A 20711-nucleotide genomic window follows, 5' to 3' on the forward strand; every position below is an offset into this window, starting at 1 on the left:
CCTACCTTTCTAAGGTCTTCGAGAGCCAAGTTAACAAAACAGATTACCGACCATTTCGAATCTCACCGTACCTTCTCCGCTATGCAATCTGGTTTCAGAGCTGGTCATGGGTGCACCTCAGCCACGCTCAAGGACCTAAACGATATCATAACCGCCATCGATAACAGACAACACTGTGCAGCCGTATTCATCGACCTGGCCAAGGCTTTTGACTCTTTTAATCAAAACATTCTAATTGGCAGACTCAACGGCTTTGGTTTCTCAAATGATTACCTCGCTTGGTTCACCAACTACTTCTCCGATAGAGTTCAGTATGTCAAATCGGAGGACCAGTCTCTATGGGGGTGCCACAGGGTTAAATTCTCAGGGCGACTCTCTTTGTATATATCAATGATGTCGCTCTCTCTGCTGGAGATTCTTTGATCCACCTCTACAAAGATGACACCATTCTGTAAACTTCTGGCCCTTTGTTGGACACTGTGTTAACTAACCTCCAGATGAGCTTCAATGCCATACAATTCTCCTTCCGTGGCCTCCAACTGCTCTTAAACGCAAGTAAAACTAAATGCATGCTATTCACCCGATCACGGCCCGCACCCGCCCGCCCATCCAGCATCACTACTCTGGACGGTTCTGACCTAGAATATGTGGACAACTACAAATACCTAGGTGCCTTTTTAGACTATAAACTCTCCTTCCAGACTCACAGTAAACATCCCCAATCCAAAATTAAATCTAGAATTGGCTTCCTATCCTTCCAGACTCACAGTAAACATCCCCAATCCAAAATTAAATCTAGAATCGGCTTCCTATTTTGCAACAAAGCATCCTTCACTCATGCTGCCAAACATACCCTCGTAAAACTGACCCTCCTACCAATCTGCGACTTTGGCGATGTCATTTAGAAAATAGCCTCCAACACTCTACTCAGCAAATTGGATACAGCCTATCACAATGCCATCTGTTTTGTAATCAAAGACCCATATACTACCCAACACTGTGACCTGTATGCTCTCGTTGACTGGCTCTCGCTTCATACTCGTCGCCAAACCCACTGGCTCCAGGTCATCTACAAGTCTCTACTAGGTAAAGTCCAGTTTTTAATTGCTATATTGTAATTACTTTGACACCATGGCCTATTTACTGCCTTACCTACCTTATCCTACCTCATTTGCACATACTGTATATAGATTTTCCTATTGTATTATTGATTGTATGTTTGTTTATTCCATGTGTAACTTTGTGTTGTTGTATGTGTCGAACTGCTTTGCTTTATCTTGGCCAGGTCGCAGTTGCAAATGAGATCTTGTTCTCAACTAGCCTACCTGGTTAAATAAAGATTAAATTAAAAAAATAAACATGTATTTTGGAATTCCATCAATGTAAACATAATTCGCCTGATAACACGCTAGCAGAGAAGGATAGTATTTTATACAAGTGCATTTGTTTCCACGTTTCCTCTCCTTGATTACGTTGAACCTTTTTCAAAAAGAGGTGAGGACGAAGAAAAGGACACAAGTATCGAGGAAATACAATTCAGAAAAGGCCTGAGTGATCTCCTCTGCTATGCAACAGCATTTGACTTTTCACCAACTCTTCTAGCCTGTGTTCTAGGAAAATTAAGTGAAGGAACCAGCCATTATAGTGGGGAGACAATCAGTCATAATCCCGCTCTCCTGCCTGCCTGCTTTCGAGTGTTTTTGTGTGTGTTCCTGTGTACGTGCGTGAGTGTGGCCTGTCTGCCTGGTCCTGGCTCCTGTTAACACCAATCCCTCTCAGCTGACTTGACCTCGCCACTCTGTCACACACACACACTAAAAAGCACACACACAAACAAACACATACAGACAGACACTAAAAAGCAAGCACTCAACCCTTTCTCTCATTCATAGCCAGATTGGAGAACCATTCAAGAGTAATTGCAACTTCTAGAGGCAGGATATCCTGTAAGCTTTTTCAATACCATATATTTACATTCCCCCTAGTCTTTCATAGAAACCATATATTTACATTCCCTAATGGTCCTTTGATGTTCAAAGCTCTAGGAATGGGAGAGGCTAAAGAAAGCACAAGTCTCTATTCTCTCACTCCCCCCATCTGAAAACAAACTCCTCTTTTCTGGGGAATTGACTGTGTGTGTGTGTGTTTCAAGTTAATGCCACGTGCACAATACAGTGAAATGCCTTTCTTGCACGCTCAAAACCCAACAATGCAGTAATCAATATCAATGTAGCACAAAAAAAACATAAGTTTAAACAAAAAAACACAATAAATAAAAAGAAAAACAACGTAGTAAGACGCTATATACAGTGTCATTTCCAATACCATATTTAAAACATGCAGGGATACTGGAGTGAAAGAGGTAGATTTGTATATGGGTAAGGTGAATAGGCATCAGGATGTATGATAAACAGAGTAGCAGCAACATACATGATGATTGTATGCAAGTGTGTGTAGAGTCAGTATAAATGTGTGTGTGTGTGTGTGTGTGTGTGTGTGTGTGTGTGTGTGTGTGTGTGTGTGTGTGTGTGTGTGTGTGTGTGTGTAGAGTCAGTATAAATGTGTGTGTGTGCATATCAGGCATGTGCAGACCCGTGCCTTCCCACCCTTTCCTGCATCCATGGAGGAAGGCAGGAAATCTCAGCCGTCAGTTATTTTCAGAAACAGGAATCACACACAGATAGGCACACACACAGATAGGCACACACACAGATAGGCACACACACAGATAGGCAGTAGGGCTAGGAATTGCCAGGGACCTCACAATACGATATTAGCCCAAGACTTTGGTGCTGATACGATATGTATTGCGACTCTCACGATTCTATATGTATTGTGACTCTCACGATTCTATATGTATTGCGACTCTCACGATTCTATATGTATTGCGACTCTCACGATTCTATATGTATTGTGACTCGCACGATTCTATATGTATTGCGACTCTCACGATTCTATATGTATTGCGACTCTCACGATTCTATATGTATTGCGACTCTCACGATTCTATATGTATTGCCATTCGATACTGTGATTTTATTGCGATTCGATGTTCCAAACATATCGCTCACCATATGTCTGCATATGTCTGCTACAGAGGGACAAGAGAGAAATAACTAAATAAAAGTGTTGCTCCCTATTTAAAAAGAAGATGGAGAACAAGTCATGAAGGGAAAGTACTGGAGTTTTGGTGCAGGTACAGCCAACTAGAGCAAAAAATAATATTGTCAAAACGATACGATCTATCATCAAAAATAATATCCCAATATGTAACTGTATACATTTTTCTCCATCACTAGTATGCAGACATGTGCAGCGTGTACTTTAGACACGTAATTGTGCACACGCAAACAGTTGTGTGTGACTACACACACACACACACACACAATCACAAGTATGCACAGTCCCTTTGAGCTTCAGTCAATGAGTGCCAACTGGCTGGCGACTCAGGTCATGAGAAACAACAGCACCTTGTTCCTATTAGAGAGAGAGAAAAGGAGGAAACAAAGGGAGAAAGGAGGAAAGAGAAAGGGGTGGTGAAGTGCAAGCGAGAGGGAGGGAGAAAAAAATCAAAACAGAGAAAGGCAGCGGCTACTCTTCCTGGGGTCCAAACAGGAAACAAAACACAACAAATATAATCCGTAATACAATGCAAAATACAATGCAAAATACATAAAAATGTCTCTGAACAGTGCACATCGTGCCGTAAGGTATTCTTTTATCCGTTTTTTTTAAATCTGGTTTTATTGCTCGCTTGAGTTACCTGGGGTGGCAGAGAGTTCCATGTAGTCATGGCTCTATTTAATACTGTGCGTTTCCCAGCCTCTGTTCTGGACCTGGAGACTGTGAAGAGACCTCTGGCTGCATGTCCTGTGTGGTACTGATGAGTGTTCGAACTGTGTGCCAACTGCTTGAACAGACAGTTCGGTATCTCTACCAAACAACATCAGGGCTGCCAACTTCTGAAGAAAGCTTGGAGTGAGATTTGGTATGTGAATTTCATTGCCCCCTGACATTACCCCTAGATGGAAAATTATACTGTTTTAAAGTGAATTTCCTGCCATTCTAAATATTTTGACATGGCTTATCGTGGAGGGAAAAAAAGAAAAAAAAGAAAGAAAAAAAAAACAGAGGTCAGGTCTGTTCAGGATGCTTTGAACCTTAAATTAACATTTAAAAAAGTTGACTTTGTTACTCTGCGATTTTTGGGGGATGAAATCCAAAGTAAAAAATGTATATTAATGGTTGATGGCAATGGGTAACCAAATCATAGATTGCAGTCTCCTTGTCCATAGACAACTTTCAAGGTAAGGACACAAACATTTTGTAATTTGGGTGAACTATCTCTTCAAAATAAAGATAGAAGAAAATCCTGCTTGCTCTCCAGGAGGGTTGGCCTCCCTGAAGTTCTGGGTGTTTGAAAATGTTCTTGCTAAAACAATTTCTCAAAATCACCCAAACTTTATGAAACATCTAATGAATATGAATATTCAGGTGGCTTATGCCTACTAGTTGAAGATCCTTGCCATCACCTTACTCTACATAGACAAAATATGATGAGTTTATGAGTTGTGAGTACCCCTACCATCTCTGCCTAGCATGTGCACAATACTAAAATGTAAAAAATTACATTTGATTCATGGAGCATTTAATATCCAATGCTTATTTTTATGACTTATTCAAAACTGTTAATAAATGGCTGCAAAAATACATAGCCTCATATAACTCATTTTCAAAGACACAAGTAGCCATATCAGATTTCAAATATGTGATTACACTGGCAAAATTGGGAAGAAGTGTAATAATAAAATAAGTGTGAGGAATAACAGTAGTGTTCAGTAATGAGCTTATATTAAGCCCATTGTTAAGGAGAATTGTTCCACTGATTAGATTAAATTAAGTAAATAAATAAAATCTTCCGAAGACAAGATTACATAAATGTGCCCCGAAACACTAACCAAATAATTGTTATATTTATTGTCCCCTCAAGAAGAAAACATTGTTGGGTTCACAATCTGTTTGAAAAAATATTTTCACAGTTAGAAATCAAGTCACCCTACCAAATACTATAGGTCTGTCTGCTGTTTCTTCGTTGTCACAGCCTAAATGCTAAACGAGGGGACTAATGCAAGTGTCGATTAAATCGACTTTAGCACATGCTGTTAAAAGGCTGCATTCTGCAATAAGGACTGAAGTAACAGCAACCTAATTTTGTTGACAACATTGAACATAAAACAGTGCTACAATGCTACTCTTTTCAGAGTTGTATAAACTCAGCAGAGACCGTTCTCAGCAGAGAAGCTCCACTCTAATCTTGAGGGGTGTTTCTTTAAAACATTCATCCAATCCCCTTGATCCCTTACATAACTAGACCAATCACATGCTTCAATGTGCCGCTGTTCACAGTGCTGTGGCAAAACAGGACAATGATCAAGGTTCAGGTCCTGATGTTAAATTGCAGGTGCAGATGATCCAATTTCAAAACGATTTGGAGTTGAAAAGTTAATGAGCTGACTATGCAATGGACCAATTAAAAATAAAAGTAGTACTTTTCAATGAGTGAGATATAAGAGGTGTACCGTGAGAAGAGGGTCAAATGCCTGTCTCAAGGCCAATGCGTGAGAGTTGGCAACTCTGCAACACCTCGCACAAAGACCAATAGTGATGCAGTCAATCTCTCCTCAACTTTGAGCCAGGAGAGATTGACATGCCTACTGACATTCGCCCTCTGTGTACATCTAAGTGCAATACGTGCTGCTCAGAGAGACATTAGAGATTGTAACGTTCTTTGTTTCACGGAAACGTGGCTCACTCGAGACACGCTATCAGAGTCGGTACAGCCACCTGGTTTCTTCACACATTGCGCCGACAGAAACAAACATCTCTCTGGGAAGAAGAAGGGCGGAAGGGTATGCCTTATGATTAACGAGACGTGGTGTGATCATAACAACATACAGGAACTCAATCCTTTTGCTCACCTGACCTAGAATTCCTTACAATCAAATGACGACCGCATTATCTACCAAGATAATTATCTTCGATTATAATCACAGCCGTATATATCCCCACCAAGCAGACACATCGATGGCCCTGAATGAACTTCATTGGATTCTATGTAAACTGGAAACCACATATCCTGAGGCTGCATTCATTGTAGCTGGGGATTTTAACAAGGCTAATCTGAAAACAAGACTCCCTAAATGTTAACAGCATATCGAATGCTCTACCCGGGTGAAAAAAATCCTGGACCATTGTTACTCTAACTTCCGCGATGCATACAAAGCCCTGCCCCACCCTCCATTGGGAAAATTAGACCACGACTCCATTTTGTTGCTTCCAGCCTATAGACAGAAACTAAAACAGGAAACGCCAATGCTCAGGTCTGTTCAACGCTGGTCCGACCAATCTGATTCCACGCTTCAAGATTCCTTTGATCACGTGGAATGGGATATGTTCCGCATACCGTCGGACAACAACATTGATGAATACGCTGATCCGGTGAGCGAGTTTATTAGCAAGTGCATTGGTGATGTTGTATCCACAGCAACTATTAAAACTTTCCCCAACCAGAAAACGTGGATTGATGGCAGCATTCGTGCAAAACTGAAACCGCGAACCACTGCTTTTAATCAGGGCAAGGTGACCGGTAACATGACCGAATACAAACAATGTAGCTATTCCCTACGCAGGGCAATCAAACAAGCTAAGCGTCAGTATAGAGACAAAGTAGAGTAACAATTCAACGGCTCAGACACAAGCGATATGTGGCAGGGTCTACAGTCAATCACAGACTACAAAAAGAAAACCAGCCCTGTCGCGGACCACGATGTCCAGCTTCCAGAGGTCAATACAGTGCCAACGACACGGACCGCTAACAAAACCTACGGGCTCTCCTTCACAGCAGCCAACATGAGTAAAGCATTTAAATGTGTTAACCCTCGCGAGGCTGCCGGCCCAGATGGCATCCCCAGCCGCGTCCTCAGAGCATGCGCAGACCAGCTGGCTGGTGTGTTTACGGACATATTCAATCAATCCCTATCCCAGTCTGCTGTTCCCACATGCTTCAAGAGGGCCACCATTGTTCCAGTTCCCAAGAAAGCTAAGGTAACTGAGCTAAATGACTATCGCCCCATAGCACTCTCCTCCGTCATCATGAAGTGCTTTGAGAGACTAGTCAAGGACCATATCACCTCCACCCTACCTGACACCCTAGACCCACCCCAATTTTCTTACCGCTACAATAGGTCCACAGGCGATGCAATCACACTGCCCTATCCCACCTGGACAAGAGGAATACCTATCTAAGAATGCTGTTCATCGACTACAGCTCAGCATTTAACACCGTAGTACCCCCCAAACTCGTCATTAAGCTCGAGCCCCTGGGTCGCGACCCAGCCCTGTGCAACTGGGTCCTGGACTTTGACGGGCCGCCCCCAGGTGGTGAGTGTAGGAAACAACATCTCCACCCCGCTGAGCCGCAACACTGGGGCCCCACAAGGGTGCGTTCTCAGCCCTCTCCTGTACTCCCTGTTCACCCATGGTTGCGTGGCCATGCACGTCTCCAACTCAATCATCAAGTTTGCAGACGACACTACAGTGGTAGCCTTGATTACCAACAACGACGTGACAGCCTACAGGGAGGAGGTGAGGGCCCTCGGAGTGTGGTGTCAGGAAAATAACCTCACACTCAACGTCAACAAAACTAAGGAGATGATTGTGGACTTCAGGAAACAGCAGAGGGAACACCCCCCCAGTCCACATCGACAGAACAGTAGTGGAGAAGGTGGAAAGTTAAGTTCCTCGGCGTACACTTCACAGACAAAGTGAAATGGTCCACCCACACAGACAGCGTGACAGCGCCTCTTCAAACTCAAGAGGCTGAAGAAAGTCGGCTTGTCACCAAAAACACACAAACTTTTACAGATCGAGAGCATCCTGTTGGGCTGTATACGGCAACTGCTGTCGGGCCTGGTACGGCATCTGCTCCGCCCACAACCGTAAGGCTCTCCAGAGGGTAGTGAGGTCTGCACAACGCATCACTGGGGGCAAACTACCTGTTGTCCAGGACACCTACACCACCCTTCACAGGAAGGCCAAAAAGATCATCAAGGACAACAACCACCCGAGCCACTGCCTGTTCACCCCGCTATCATCCAGAAGGCGAGGTCAGTACAGGTGCATCAAAGCTGGGACCGAGAGACTGAAAAACAGCTTTTAACTCAAGTCATCAGACTGTTAAACAGCCATCACTAACATTGAGTGGCAGCTGCCAACATAGTGACTCAATCTCTAGCCACTTTAATAATTAAAAATTGGAGGTAATAAATGTATCACTAGTCACTTTAAACTATGCCACTTTATATAATGTTTACATACCCTACACATCTCAAATGTATATACTGTACTCTATACCACCTACTGCATCTTGCCTATGCCATTCGGCCATCCATATATATTTTTATGTACATATTCTAATTCATTCCTTTACACTTGTGTGTATAAGGTAGTTGTTGTGAAATTGTTAGATTACTTGTTAGATATTGCTGCATGGTTGGAACTAGAAGCACAAGCATTTCGCTACACATACATTAACATCTGCTAACCATGTGTATGTGACAAATTTGATTTGTTCTGGACCAAATGCAATTTTCCAACTGGGCAGTAGTCTAGGTGTAACAAAACCAGGTCCCGTAGAACCGGTTGATTTAGAAAGAAAGCAGAGCAAAGCCTTATCATGGACAGACCTCTTTCTATTTTAGCAATTATTGTGTTGACCATGACAGCTTTCTATCTAGGGTGACACCCAGCAGTTTAGTCTCCTCAACTTGCTCAATCGCCACATTATTCAGTAATAGATCTAGAATAATTTTGCACGCCCAATTTTTCAGTTTTTGATTTGTTAAAAAAGTTTGAAATATCCAATAAATGTTGTTCCACTTCATGATTGTGTCCCACTTGTTGTTGATTCTTCACAAAAAATACAGTTTTATATCTTTATGTTTGAAGCCTGAAATGTGGCAAAAGGTCGCAAAGTTCAAGGGGGCCGCATAATTTTGCAAGGCACTGTATTTTACTGTCGTATCTGACATGTATAAGGTTGAGTCGTCAGCGTACATGGCCCTACACCCAAACAAGGGCACTGCGTTCATCCACCTCTGGCCTGCTCGCCTCCCTACCACTGAGGAAGTACAGTTCCCGCTCAGCCCAGTCAAAACTGTTCGCTGCTCTGGCCCCCCAATGGTGGAACAAACTCCCTCACGACGCCAGGACAGCAGAGTCAATCACCACCTTCCGGAGACACCTGAAACCCCACCTCTTCAAGGAATACCTAGGATTGGATAAGTAATCCTTCTCACCCCCCCCCCCCCTTAAATGATTTAGATGCACTATTGTAAGTGGCTGTTCCACTGGATGTCAGAAGGTGAATTCACCAATTTGTAAGTCGCTCTGGATAAGAGCGTCTGCTAAATGACTTAAATGTAAATGTAAATGAGATAGCCTGCAGAGTTCTGTCTTACTATCCAGGTCTGTGCCCAAACAATTTGAGCTCCTACTTCTAAAAATCCACCTTTCCAGAAACAAGTCACTCACAGTTGCTAAAGACCACATTCTGCCCCCAGCTGTGCCCTAGACACCATATGTGAATTTATTGCCCCCCACCTTTCCTCAGAGCTCGCGCTGTTCGGTGATCTAAACTGGGACATGCTTAACACCCCGGCCATCCTACAATCTAAACTTGATGACCTCAATCTCACACAAATTATCAATGAACCTACCAGGTACAACCCCAAATCTGTAACCATGGGCACCCTCATAGATATCATCCTAACCAACTTGCCCTCCAAATACACCTCTGCTGTCTTCAACTAGGATTTCAGTGATCAATGCCTCATTGCCTGCATCAGTAACGGGTCTGCGGTCAAACGACCATCCCTCATCACTGTCAACCGCTCCCTAAAACACTTCAGCGAGCAGGCCTTTCTAATCGACCTGGTCCGGATATCCTGGATGGAAATGAACCTCATTCCGTCAATAGAGGATGCCTGGTTATTCTTGAAAAGTGCCTTCCTCACCATCTTAAATAAGCATGCCCCATTCAAAAAATATAGAACCAGGAACAGATAGAACCCCTGGTTCACTCCAGACCTGACTGCCCTTGACCAGCACAAAAACATCCTGTGGCATACTGCATTAGCATCGAATAGCCCCCACGATATGCAACTTTTCAGGGAAGTTAGAAACCAATATATTACAGGCAGTTAGGAAAGCAAAGGCTAGCTTTTTCAAACAGAAATTTGCATCCTGTAGCACAAACTCCCAAAAGTTCTGGGACGCTAAAGTCCATGGAGAATAAGAGCACCTTCTCACAGCTGCCCTAGGTTCTGAGGCTAGGAAACACTATCACCACCGACAAATCTGCAATAATTGAGAATTTCAACAAGCATTTTTCTACGGCTGGCTATGCTTTCCACCTGGTTACCCCTTCCCCGGTCAACAGCCCTGCACCCCCCACAGCAACTCGCCCAAGCCTCCCCCACTTCTAATAGATAGTTGATATTCTGAAAGTGCTGCAAATTCTGGACCCCTACAAATCAGCTGGGCTAGACAATCTGGACCCTCTCTTTCTAAAATAATCTACCAAAATTGTTGCAACCCCTATTACTAGCCTGCTCAACCGCTCTTTCGTATCGTCTGAGATCCCCAAAGATTGGATAGCTGCCGCGGTCATCCCTCCCTTCAAGATTGAAGACCCAAACTGCTACATACCTATATCTACGGAACGCAATCAACCTTGCTAGCTAGCCAGCTAGCCCCCGAATAGCAGCACTGTAGAAACTATTACACTCGACGGAACGACTTGATTAGTGTAGTGTCAACATCGCAGCCACTACCAGCTAGCCTACTCCAGCAGTACTGTATCATTTCAATCATTTTAGTCAATAAGATTCTTGCTACGTAAGCTTAACTTTCTGAACATTCGAGACGTGTAGTCCACTTGTCATTCCAATCTCCTTTGCATTAGCGTAGCCTCTTCTGTACCCTGTTAACTATGTGTCTATCTATCCCTGTTCTCTCCTCTCTGCACAGACCATACAAACGCTCCACACCGCGTGGCCGCGGCCACCCTAATCTGGTGGTCCCAGCGCGCACGACCCACGTGGAGTTCCTGGTCTCCGGTAGCCTCTGGAACTGCCGATCTGCGGCCAACAAGGCAGAGTTCATCTCAGCCTATGCCTCCCTCCAGTCCCTCGACTTCCTGGCACTGACGGAAACATGGATCACCACAGATAACACTGCTACTCCTACTGCTCTCTCTTCGTCCGCCCACGTGTTCTCGCACACCCCGAGAGCTTCTGGTCAGCGGGGTGGTGGCACCGGGATCCTCATCTCTCCTAAGTGGTCATTCTCTCTCTCTCCCCTTACCCATCTATCTATCGCCTCCTTTGAATTCCATGCTGTCACAGTTACCAGCCCTTTCAAGCTTAACATTCTTATCATTTATCGCCCTCCAGGTTCCCTCGGAGAGTTCATCAATGAGCTTGATGCCTTGATAAGCTCCTTTCCTGAGGACGGCTCACCTCTCACAGTCCTGGGCGACTTTAACCTCCCCACGTCTACCTTTGACTCATTCCTCTCTGCCTCCTTCTTTCCACTCCTCTCCTCTTTTGACCTCACCCTCTCACCTTCCCCCCTACTCACAAGGCAGGCAATACGCTCGACCTCATCTTTACTAGATGCTGTTCTTCCACTAACCTCACTGCAACTCCCCTCCAAGTCTCCGACCACTACCTTGTATCCTTTTCCCTCTCGCTCTCATCCAACACTTCCCACACTGCCCCTACTCGGATGGTATCGCGCCGTCCCAACCTTCGCTCTCTCTCCCCCGCTACTCTTTCCTCTTCCATCCTATCATCTCTTCCCTCTGCTCATACCTTCTCCAACCTTTCTCCTGACTCTGCCTCCTCAACCCTCCTCTCTTCCCTTTCTGCATCCTTTGACTCTCTATGTCCCCTATCCTCCAGGCCGGCTCGGTCCTCCCCTCCCGCTCCGTGGCTCGATGACTCATTGCGAGCTCACAGAACAGAGCGCCGGGCAGCCGAGCGGAAATGGAGGAAAACTCGCCTCCCTGCGGACCTGGCATCCTTTCACTCCCTCCTCTCTACATTTTCCTCCTCTGTCTCTGCTGCTAAAGCCACTTTCTACCACTCTAAATTCCAAGCATCTGCCTCTAACCCTAGGAAGCTCTTTGCCACCTTCTCCTCCCTCCTGAATCCTCCTCCCCCTCCCCCTCCTCCCTCTCTGCAGATGACTTCGTCAACCATTTTGAAAAGAAGGTCGACGACATCCGATCCTCGTTTGCTAAGTCAAACGACACCGCTGGTTCTGCTCACACTGCCCTACACTGTGCTCTGACCTCTTTCTCCCCTCTCTCTCCAGATGAAATCTCGCTTCTTGTGACGGCCGGCCGCCCAACAACCTGCCCGCTCGACCCTATCCCCTCCTCTCTCCTCCAGACCATTTCCGGGGACCTTCTCCCTTACCTCACCTCGCTCATCAACTCATCCCTGACCGCTGGCTACGTCCCTTCCGTCTTCAAGAGAGCGAGAGTTGCACCCCTTCTGAAAAAACCTACACTCGATCCCACCGATGTCAACAACTACAGACCAGTATCCCTTCTTTCTTTTCTCTCCAAAACTCTTGAACGTGCCGTCCTTGGCCAGCTCTCCCGCTATCTCTCTCAGAATGACCTTCTTGATCCAAATCAGTCAGGTTTCAAGACTAGTCATTCAACTGAGACTGCTCTTCTCTGTATCACGGAGGCGCTCCGCACTGCTAAAGCTAACTCTCTCTCCTCTGCTCTCATCCTTCTAGACCTATCGGCTGCCTTCGATACTGTGAACCATCAGATCCTCCTCTCCACCCTCTCCGAGTTGGGCATCTCCGGCGCGGCCCACGCTTGGATTGCGTCCTACCTGACAGGTCGCTCCTACCAGGTGGCGTGGCGAGAATCTGTCTCCTCGCCACGCGCTCTCACCACTGGTGTCCCCCAGGGCTCTGTTCTAGGCCCTCTCCTATTCTCGCTATACACCAAGTCACTTGGCTCTGTCATAACCTCACATGGTCTCTCCTATCATTGCTATGCAGACGACACACAATTAATCTTCTCCTTTCCCCCTTCTGATGACCAGGTGGCGAATCGCATCTCTGCATGTCTGGCAGACATATCAGTGTGGATGACGGATCACCACCTCAAGCTGAACCTCGGCAAGACGGAGCTGCTCTTCCTCCCGGGGAAGGACTGCCCGTTCCATGATCTCGCCATCACGGTTGACAACTCCATTGTGTCCTCCTCCCAGAGCGCTAAGAACCTTGGCGTGATCCTGGACAACACCCTGTCGTTCTCAACCAACATCATGGCGGTGGCCCGTTCCTGTAGGTTCATGCTCTACAACATCCGCAGAGTACGACCCTGCCTCACACAGGAAGCGGCGCAGGTCCTAATCCAGGCACTTGTCATCTCCCGTCTGGATTACTGCAACTCGCTGTTGGCTGGGCTCCCTGCCTGTGCCATTAAACCCCTACAACTCATCCAGAACGCCGCAGCCCGTCTGGTGTTCAACCTTCCCAAGTTCTCTCACGTCACCCCGCTCCTCCGCTCTCTCCACTGGCTTCCAGTTGAAGCTCGCATCCGCTACAAGACCATGGTGCTCGCCTACGGAGCTGTGAGGGGAACGGCACCGCAGTACCTCCAGGCTCTGATCAGGCCCTACACCCAAGCAAGGGCACTGCATTCATCCACCTCTGGCCTGCTCGCCTCCCTACCATTGAGGAAGTACAGTTCCCGCTCAGCCCAGTCAAAACTGTTCGCTGCTCTGGCCCCCCAATGGTGGAACAAACTCCCTCACGACGCCAGGACAGCGGAGTCAATCACCACCTTCCGGAGACACCTGAAACCCCACCTCTTCAAGGAATACCTAGGATAGGATAAGTAATCCTTCTCACCACCCCCCCCTTAATGATTTAGATGCACTATTGTAAAGTGGCTGTTCCACTGGATGTCAGAAGGTGAATTCACCAATTTGTAAGTCGCTCTGGATAAGAGCGTCTGCTAAATGACTTAAATGTAAAATGTAAATGTAAATCTATCCTACCCTGCCTTTCTAAAGACTTCGAAAGCCAAATTAACAAACAGATTACCGACCATTTCGAATCCCACCGTACCTTCTCCGCTATGCAATCTGGTTTCCGAGCTGGTCATGAGTGCACCTCAGCCAGGCTCAAGGTCCTAAACGATGTCATAACCGCCATTGAAAAGAGACAATACTGTGCAGCTGCACATCTATCACTCCAGTGTTATTGCTATATTGTAACTATTTTGCCACTATGGCCTATTTATTGCCTTACCTCCGTTATCCTACCTCATTTGCACACACTGTATATAGACTTTTTCTATTGTATTATTGACTGTATGTTTGTTTATTCCATGTGTAACTCTGTGTTGTTTGTGTTGCACTGCTTTGCTTTATCTTGGCCAGGTCGCAGTTGAAAATAAGATCTTGTTGTCAACGAGCCTACCTGGTTAAAAAAAATATATATATATATATATATATTATTTCACCTTTAAATACAATTTCCATGTCCTCTGTTGCTTATTATGACAGAAAGGACTGGAGATGGAGGACTGGAGACTAGACAGTCAGTCTCTTAAGAAGTTTGCTATGTTGATGGAGATAATCCGGGAACCTCCGCAGTTAGAGTGAATGCCTTCTCTTTTAAAGAGTGTTGGTTGCTCCCACAGCGAGTTAAAATTGTCACAAAAAGAGAAATTCTTGTCTTTGCAAAGTTTCTTCACAAACTCGTTTAGGGCAGCGAGGCAGCTGTAACTTCTATAGCATGGCAGGAGGCCAGAGATGATTATTCTCTTTCTTGTGGCAACAAGGGTGTTCAAGAGAATGATGTAGTAGAGATAGAAGGGGAGTATTTTCCTGTGTGCATGGTCAGTCTGTCTGAATGGAGACAAATAGAGCTTAGAGTTTGTGTGCTGTGACCATCCCAAACGGCAACCTATTTACTATTTAGTGCACTACATTTGACCAAAGGTGGTGCATTATTTGGGGGCCCCCAAGTGGCGCAGAGGTCTGAGGCAATGCATCTCAGCTCTAGAGGCTTCACTACAGACCCTGGTTCAATCCCGGGCTCACAACCAGCAGTGATCGGGAGTCAGCGCACAATTGTCCAGGTTAGGGACTTGCCTAGTTAAATAAAGATTAAATTAAAATAAATATATAGGGAATAGGGTGCCATTTGATATGAGCACTTGTTTTACTTTTTCTAAATTCACTGAGCGATTTATTTCATATTTTTTTATTTAACTAGGCAAGTCAGTTAAGAACAAATTCTTACTTACAATGACCTGCCACAAAACCCACATCATGACAAGAGAGACAACACTACATAAAGAGAGACCTAAGACAACACAACATGGAGGCAGCACAGCATGGAGGCAGCACAGCATGGAGGCAGCACAACATGGAGGCAGCACAACATGGAGGCAGCACAGCATGGCGGCAGCACAGCATGGCGGCAGCACAGCATGGCGGCAGCACAGCATGGCGGCAACACAGCATGGCGGCAACACAGCATGGCGGCAGCACAGCATGGCGGCAGCACAGCATGGCGGCAGCACAGCATGGCGGCAGCACAGCATGGCGGCAGCACAGCATGGAGGCAGCACAGCATGGAGGCAGCACAACATGGAGGCAGCAGCACAACATGGAGGCAGCAGCACAACATGGAGGCAGCAGCACAACATGGAGGCAGCAGCACAACATGGCGAGTGAGTAAGTGAGTGATTAGACTAACCTGATGAGAGGAACATTGTCCAGAGTACAGCACAAAGTTGGTCCACTCTGTAGATAAAGCTCCTCCTCACATGACTGGTTATACAGCCTAGACAAATAAAATACACACAGGAGGGGGAATGTTTTGATGAGTAAAAATCATGTCAGACCTTGTAATTGTAACACTGTGGATCAGTCTAGTGTGTAATAGCAGACTATGTTTCTCTATTGCAATAGTCCTGTTATGGAAATACTAGTCTGGAAGTGACGTTACATGGAAGACAGTTTTGACAACCCCACACACACCCAGTATGGTGGAAGACTTTGGGAGTGGGTCAAAGACAGTTTAACATCATCACTAAGGACAGTATGTCATGGTGCACACACATCATCACACACACGTTACACACGTGTGGTTCTCACGTCACCCAGAAATAGTCTGGTGAACCACAGCTACTCCCACGCCATATAAACCCACACACACAGAGGAATGCACCTCCCTCTGTGTGGTACAGTTTGAATTCTCACAAGACCAGCAACATTATACTGGTGTGTTTGACCTGAGGTAAATATTAGCATCAATGTTGTATATTATTGGTTCTACCACCACAGAGTGAGACAATACACTGGTACTTGGAGTGTTATTCCACCTGCTCTCAATAAACTTGTCATTCATGTTTTTCTAGCATTCCCTTAAGACATACTGTATGCTGTAGGTCAGTGTCTGCACCTACTAGCCCCAGAAACAGGTGTGGTGTCACATTATAGGGACAATGGCCGTGAGTGCTATAGAGTTTCTATTTGTAGCCTAAACATTAACTAGCCTAAACAGGGTTTGCCCTGGATCAAAAAGGGGCTTAGGTGGTGTAGGGGCAAGGGGCATATTATAAAAAACATATCCTGTAGCTCCATGATCTTTTCTGCATACTTTATATCTGGTTTTAATCATTTGAGTTTACACTGAAAGTGTTTTTCCAGCCCAAAAATGTGTTTCTAAAATTAAATAATATCTATATCTGTTTTTTTTACATAGGCAGCCCGGGGGAAAAAAATGCTTAGGCGGCCCATTCAAGGATTTCAATTTTAAGGGGAAAGGGGGATACCTAGTCAGTTGTACGACTGAATGCGTTCAACTTAAATGTGTGTTCTGCATTTAACCCAACCCCTCTGATTCAGAGAGGTGCATGCGGAGGGCTGTCTTAAATCGGCAGCCACGTCTCTGGCGCCCAGGGAACAGCGGGTTAACTGTTGCTAAAATGCTGTCAGTTCCAGTTTAATAACTGGTTATAACTTTAGCTGGTTAACATAGCCAATCAGAGCTACAGTAGGCCTTTATGCAAACAAGCCATTTGCCACAAGGGCTTGTCATCATTCACTTTGAACTTGACTGTGTGTTTACAGGCAGTTGCAACAGCGCAAACTTAGAACATTAGAAATGGATTGCTGCAAATATGTAAATACCACAGGAGTCCTCTTACATTTGGGAACTTTTACTATGAATTTCTTTTTTTGCCTATGTTTACTGACACCGGTCACATTCAGCGGGTGTTACGAGTTCTTAAATTCACCAGTTATTCTGAGCTCTGGCACACCAAATGACATCTTTAGCTGTGTAGCCACCGAAAAACGATGAGGGAAAAAGTCAGCCACTCACCCACTCCTCCGATGACATCCTTCTAGCTAGCTATATAGCTAACGTTAGGCTCTGTGTTTTTAGCTTGCAATATAAATAGATATGCTAGCCGATTAGCCACGTTACGACTGACTTGTGATTATTGCCCCTTGTAGTTTGATTGTATTGACATTCCCAGCCTTAGTTACATTAATCAGTTTTTGTCCAAAATATATTGAGTCATTGAAACTGATTTACAACCTGATAGCAATCTTTTTGGACTACCAAGAAATGTATTGTTGAATTATAATAATAATGCATTGAACTGCATCCGTCAATTCTGCCAACAATTCCTTACTGTATGTCATGGAATGTTGAGTCAAATATAACCCATTTTTAAAACCTATAATGTTGGTTTTATAACATCATTATATTTTTGACCGATATTATGATTGTCTGTCTGAACTACTTTGCAGATATGAAACAAAGGCTGTCAGTTACACTTTAAGATGAATAGGGTATGATTTAGCTACGTACCAGTTATCCACAGGGCAGACATGCTGGTTGTACAAGGCCATTGCGTACCTGTGACGAAGAAAAGAGTTAGCCTATACATCAGATAGAGAACATGGATCAGGTAAAGGGCACATGGTTAGGGTTAAACACATCAGGCAGAATGCAACACACCTGACTCAACTCATCAACTAACCATGGTCTTAAATCTGGACCACACAACTGGAACTTGAACATTTGATTATTTGAAGCATTGCACTTGTTAATACCCACTCATTCATATTCAAATATGCAATGTGATTTTGTAGGGGTGTAATCACACATGTAGGTATGGGTACCTCAGTTCGGTCCACACTGTGAACATAAATGAATACATAAAAAATACAAAATAAAAAAACACTAGACCTTTAGGCTATGCCTATGCTGCATTGCCGGCTGCATACCTCTTGAGTAAATCTGAGCTGACGGCTATTCCGTTAAAACAACTAGAGCCTATGTGCACGTTGCAATCAAAATTAAAATCTTAATTGGCGCATTTCAAACTGTCCTTTTGTGAGGCGCAGCCGGGAACTAGTTATGCAAGTGGTGGGGTCGATCAACCAGAATTTGAGGATCTTCCATCATTGTTTAAATATCCAGTTTGGGAATGTTTTAGCTTCCCAGTCGATTACAACGGCGACAGACAGAGAGTTGTGGATAAAACGTTAACAGTATGTCGCCACACTCAACGAGAAAAGCCTATGCAATTGCCAACGCCTCAAATATGCTGACAAATTTACGTGGACATCACCCCAGTGATGTCATCGCCCCGCTGCATTTAAGCAGCCCTTGGCAGCTGATTCTGACCGGGCCAAATAAATTACAAGAGCGATAGGTAGGCTGTGTTCATATTTTTTTTACAGTCTTTGGTTTATAGACTGATATGCGCCCATTCTCGGTGGACATCACCCCAGTGATGTCATCGCCCCGCTGCATTTAAGCAGCCCTTGGCAGCTGATTCTGACCGGGCCAAATAAATTACAAGAGCGATAGGTAGGCTGTGTTCATATTTTTTTTACAGTCTTTGGTTTATAGACTGATATGCGCCCATTCTCGGTGGTTGAGAATAGGGGGTTTCAGCACCATTAGGAACTTCCCTCTTGCACCCATTCGGCAAAACACAGGTAGCACCCATTACACTTCAATCATTCCCAAGGTGAATGGCTATGCCTGCTACGCTATGAAACCACACACTATTGCAGAGACTTACCGGTCTCAATTGATATGGTGAAAACTATGTGTGGAGTGCAGAGGTACAGAAACTCACATCAATACCTTTGTCAGATAACATTGTTAAACAAATAATTCATACTATTGCTAGCAATCAAGAGGAAATTGACTAAACAACTCAAACTCCCCAGATTATGCTCGCCAAATTGACGTTAGCTGTGAGGGCCGAGATGCCCATGCATTGACTTTTGTTCGCTATATATGTCAGCGGATGCTATTCACAATGACGTATTTTTCTGTCTCACGATTCCCAAGCATGAAATGACACAATGTCAAGACCTGACCCTCAGAGCCTAGCTTCTCTTGACCCTGTTGACTCATCAGTAGGAAAGATTTGTTTCTCTTTTGGTCCATTCAACAACAGAGCGATACGATCCTTGTTTCAGCAGGATGTTGTATCTATACCTTATGTCATGCCTTATTGGAATGGATTTATTGATAATATCTGTTGGAAAAAAGTTTGGATGTTACCACACACATACCTACTTGTTAACAAAATTGAGGAAGTTTCCTTTAAAATGATTCATAAATATTATCCTGCCAACCACTATATGAAGTTGTTTAAGGGAAACATCAACTCAAATTGCTCCTTTTGTAATGACCACCCAGAAACAGTTGTGCATCTTTTTTGGCATTGTATGCATGTAAGAAAACTGTGGCAAGACATCAGTAGGTTTGTAATTGAACACATTTATGAAGATTTTACACTATTGTGGAGTGATGTACTGTTTGGATTCTTTACATACAATAGAAATAAGCGAAATCATTTTTATGTAATTAATTTCATTATTCTTTTGGCCAAATTTCATATACACAAACGTAAATTTACAAACAGAAAACCACATTTTCGTACCCTACAAAAAGAAATTGAACTGTATTTTAAGATGGTTAAATGCTCTACTAACAAAAAAAGCTGTTAGAATTGTAAGTATATGCATGTCCCTTAAGGTCCTTGTGTAATTGTAATGTGATATTGTACCCCCTAGCTCGATTGTCTATTGTTTGTAATCTAGGTATGCTTGTGTTCCCTCATGTGCTATAGCAGGATGGCGCGCAGGCCTCTGCACTTTAGTTATGAATGTGTCTCCCTCTGCCATACAGATGCATTGTATGATATAATGAGAGCAACTAGCAGCAAAAGAGCCGAGCGCAGAACTCTGATATACTGCAGCAGGTAACTTCCATTGTACACATCGACAGTGATTTCGCGGAAAATAGTATGCAACAAAAGTTCCACATTCACAATTTCTGTCAAGCCGTCTACGCATACAGACCGATAAATCCAACGTATGCACCACACCAAGCGCACTGCAACTGCCTCTGAAACGCAATGCTGCGAGGCAAACACAGGGTTTCATTGGAAATTAATGTAATTCCGGTATACCAAAATGCAATGACGCTATCGGTGTGTTCGAAGCGTAAACTACATCCACTGCGCGCAAGCCTGTTCGCAAAAGTAAGTGGAGATATGGGCT

General features: G+C 44.5%; 1 protein-coding gene across 1 annotated transcript in view; it reads right to left on the reverse strand.

Moving 5' to 3' along the window:
- The window catches only part of LOC135512191 (transmembrane protein 150A-like), an 89762-nt gene that overhangs the window by 49040 nt on the left and 20011 nt on the right, over positions 1-20711 (reverse strand). The window contains exons 3-4 of the mRNA XM_064933926.1: positions 17992-18039; positions 15865-15951 (exon numbers count right to left, since the gene is read on the reverse strand). Coding sequence (XP_064789998.1) covers positions 15865-15951; positions 17992-18039 — 135 coding nt within the window. The remainder of the gene's footprint in view (positions 1-15864; positions 15952-17991; positions 18040-20711) is intronic.

The sequence above is a fragment of the Oncorhynchus masou genome, chromosome 24 (genome assembly GCF_036934945.1).
Source record: "Oncorhynchus masou masou isolate Uvic2021 chromosome 24, UVic_Omas_1.1, whole genome shotgun sequence".
Lineage (NCBI taxonomy): Eukaryota > Metazoa > Chordata > Actinopteri > Salmoniformes > Salmonidae > Oncorhynchus > Oncorhynchus masou.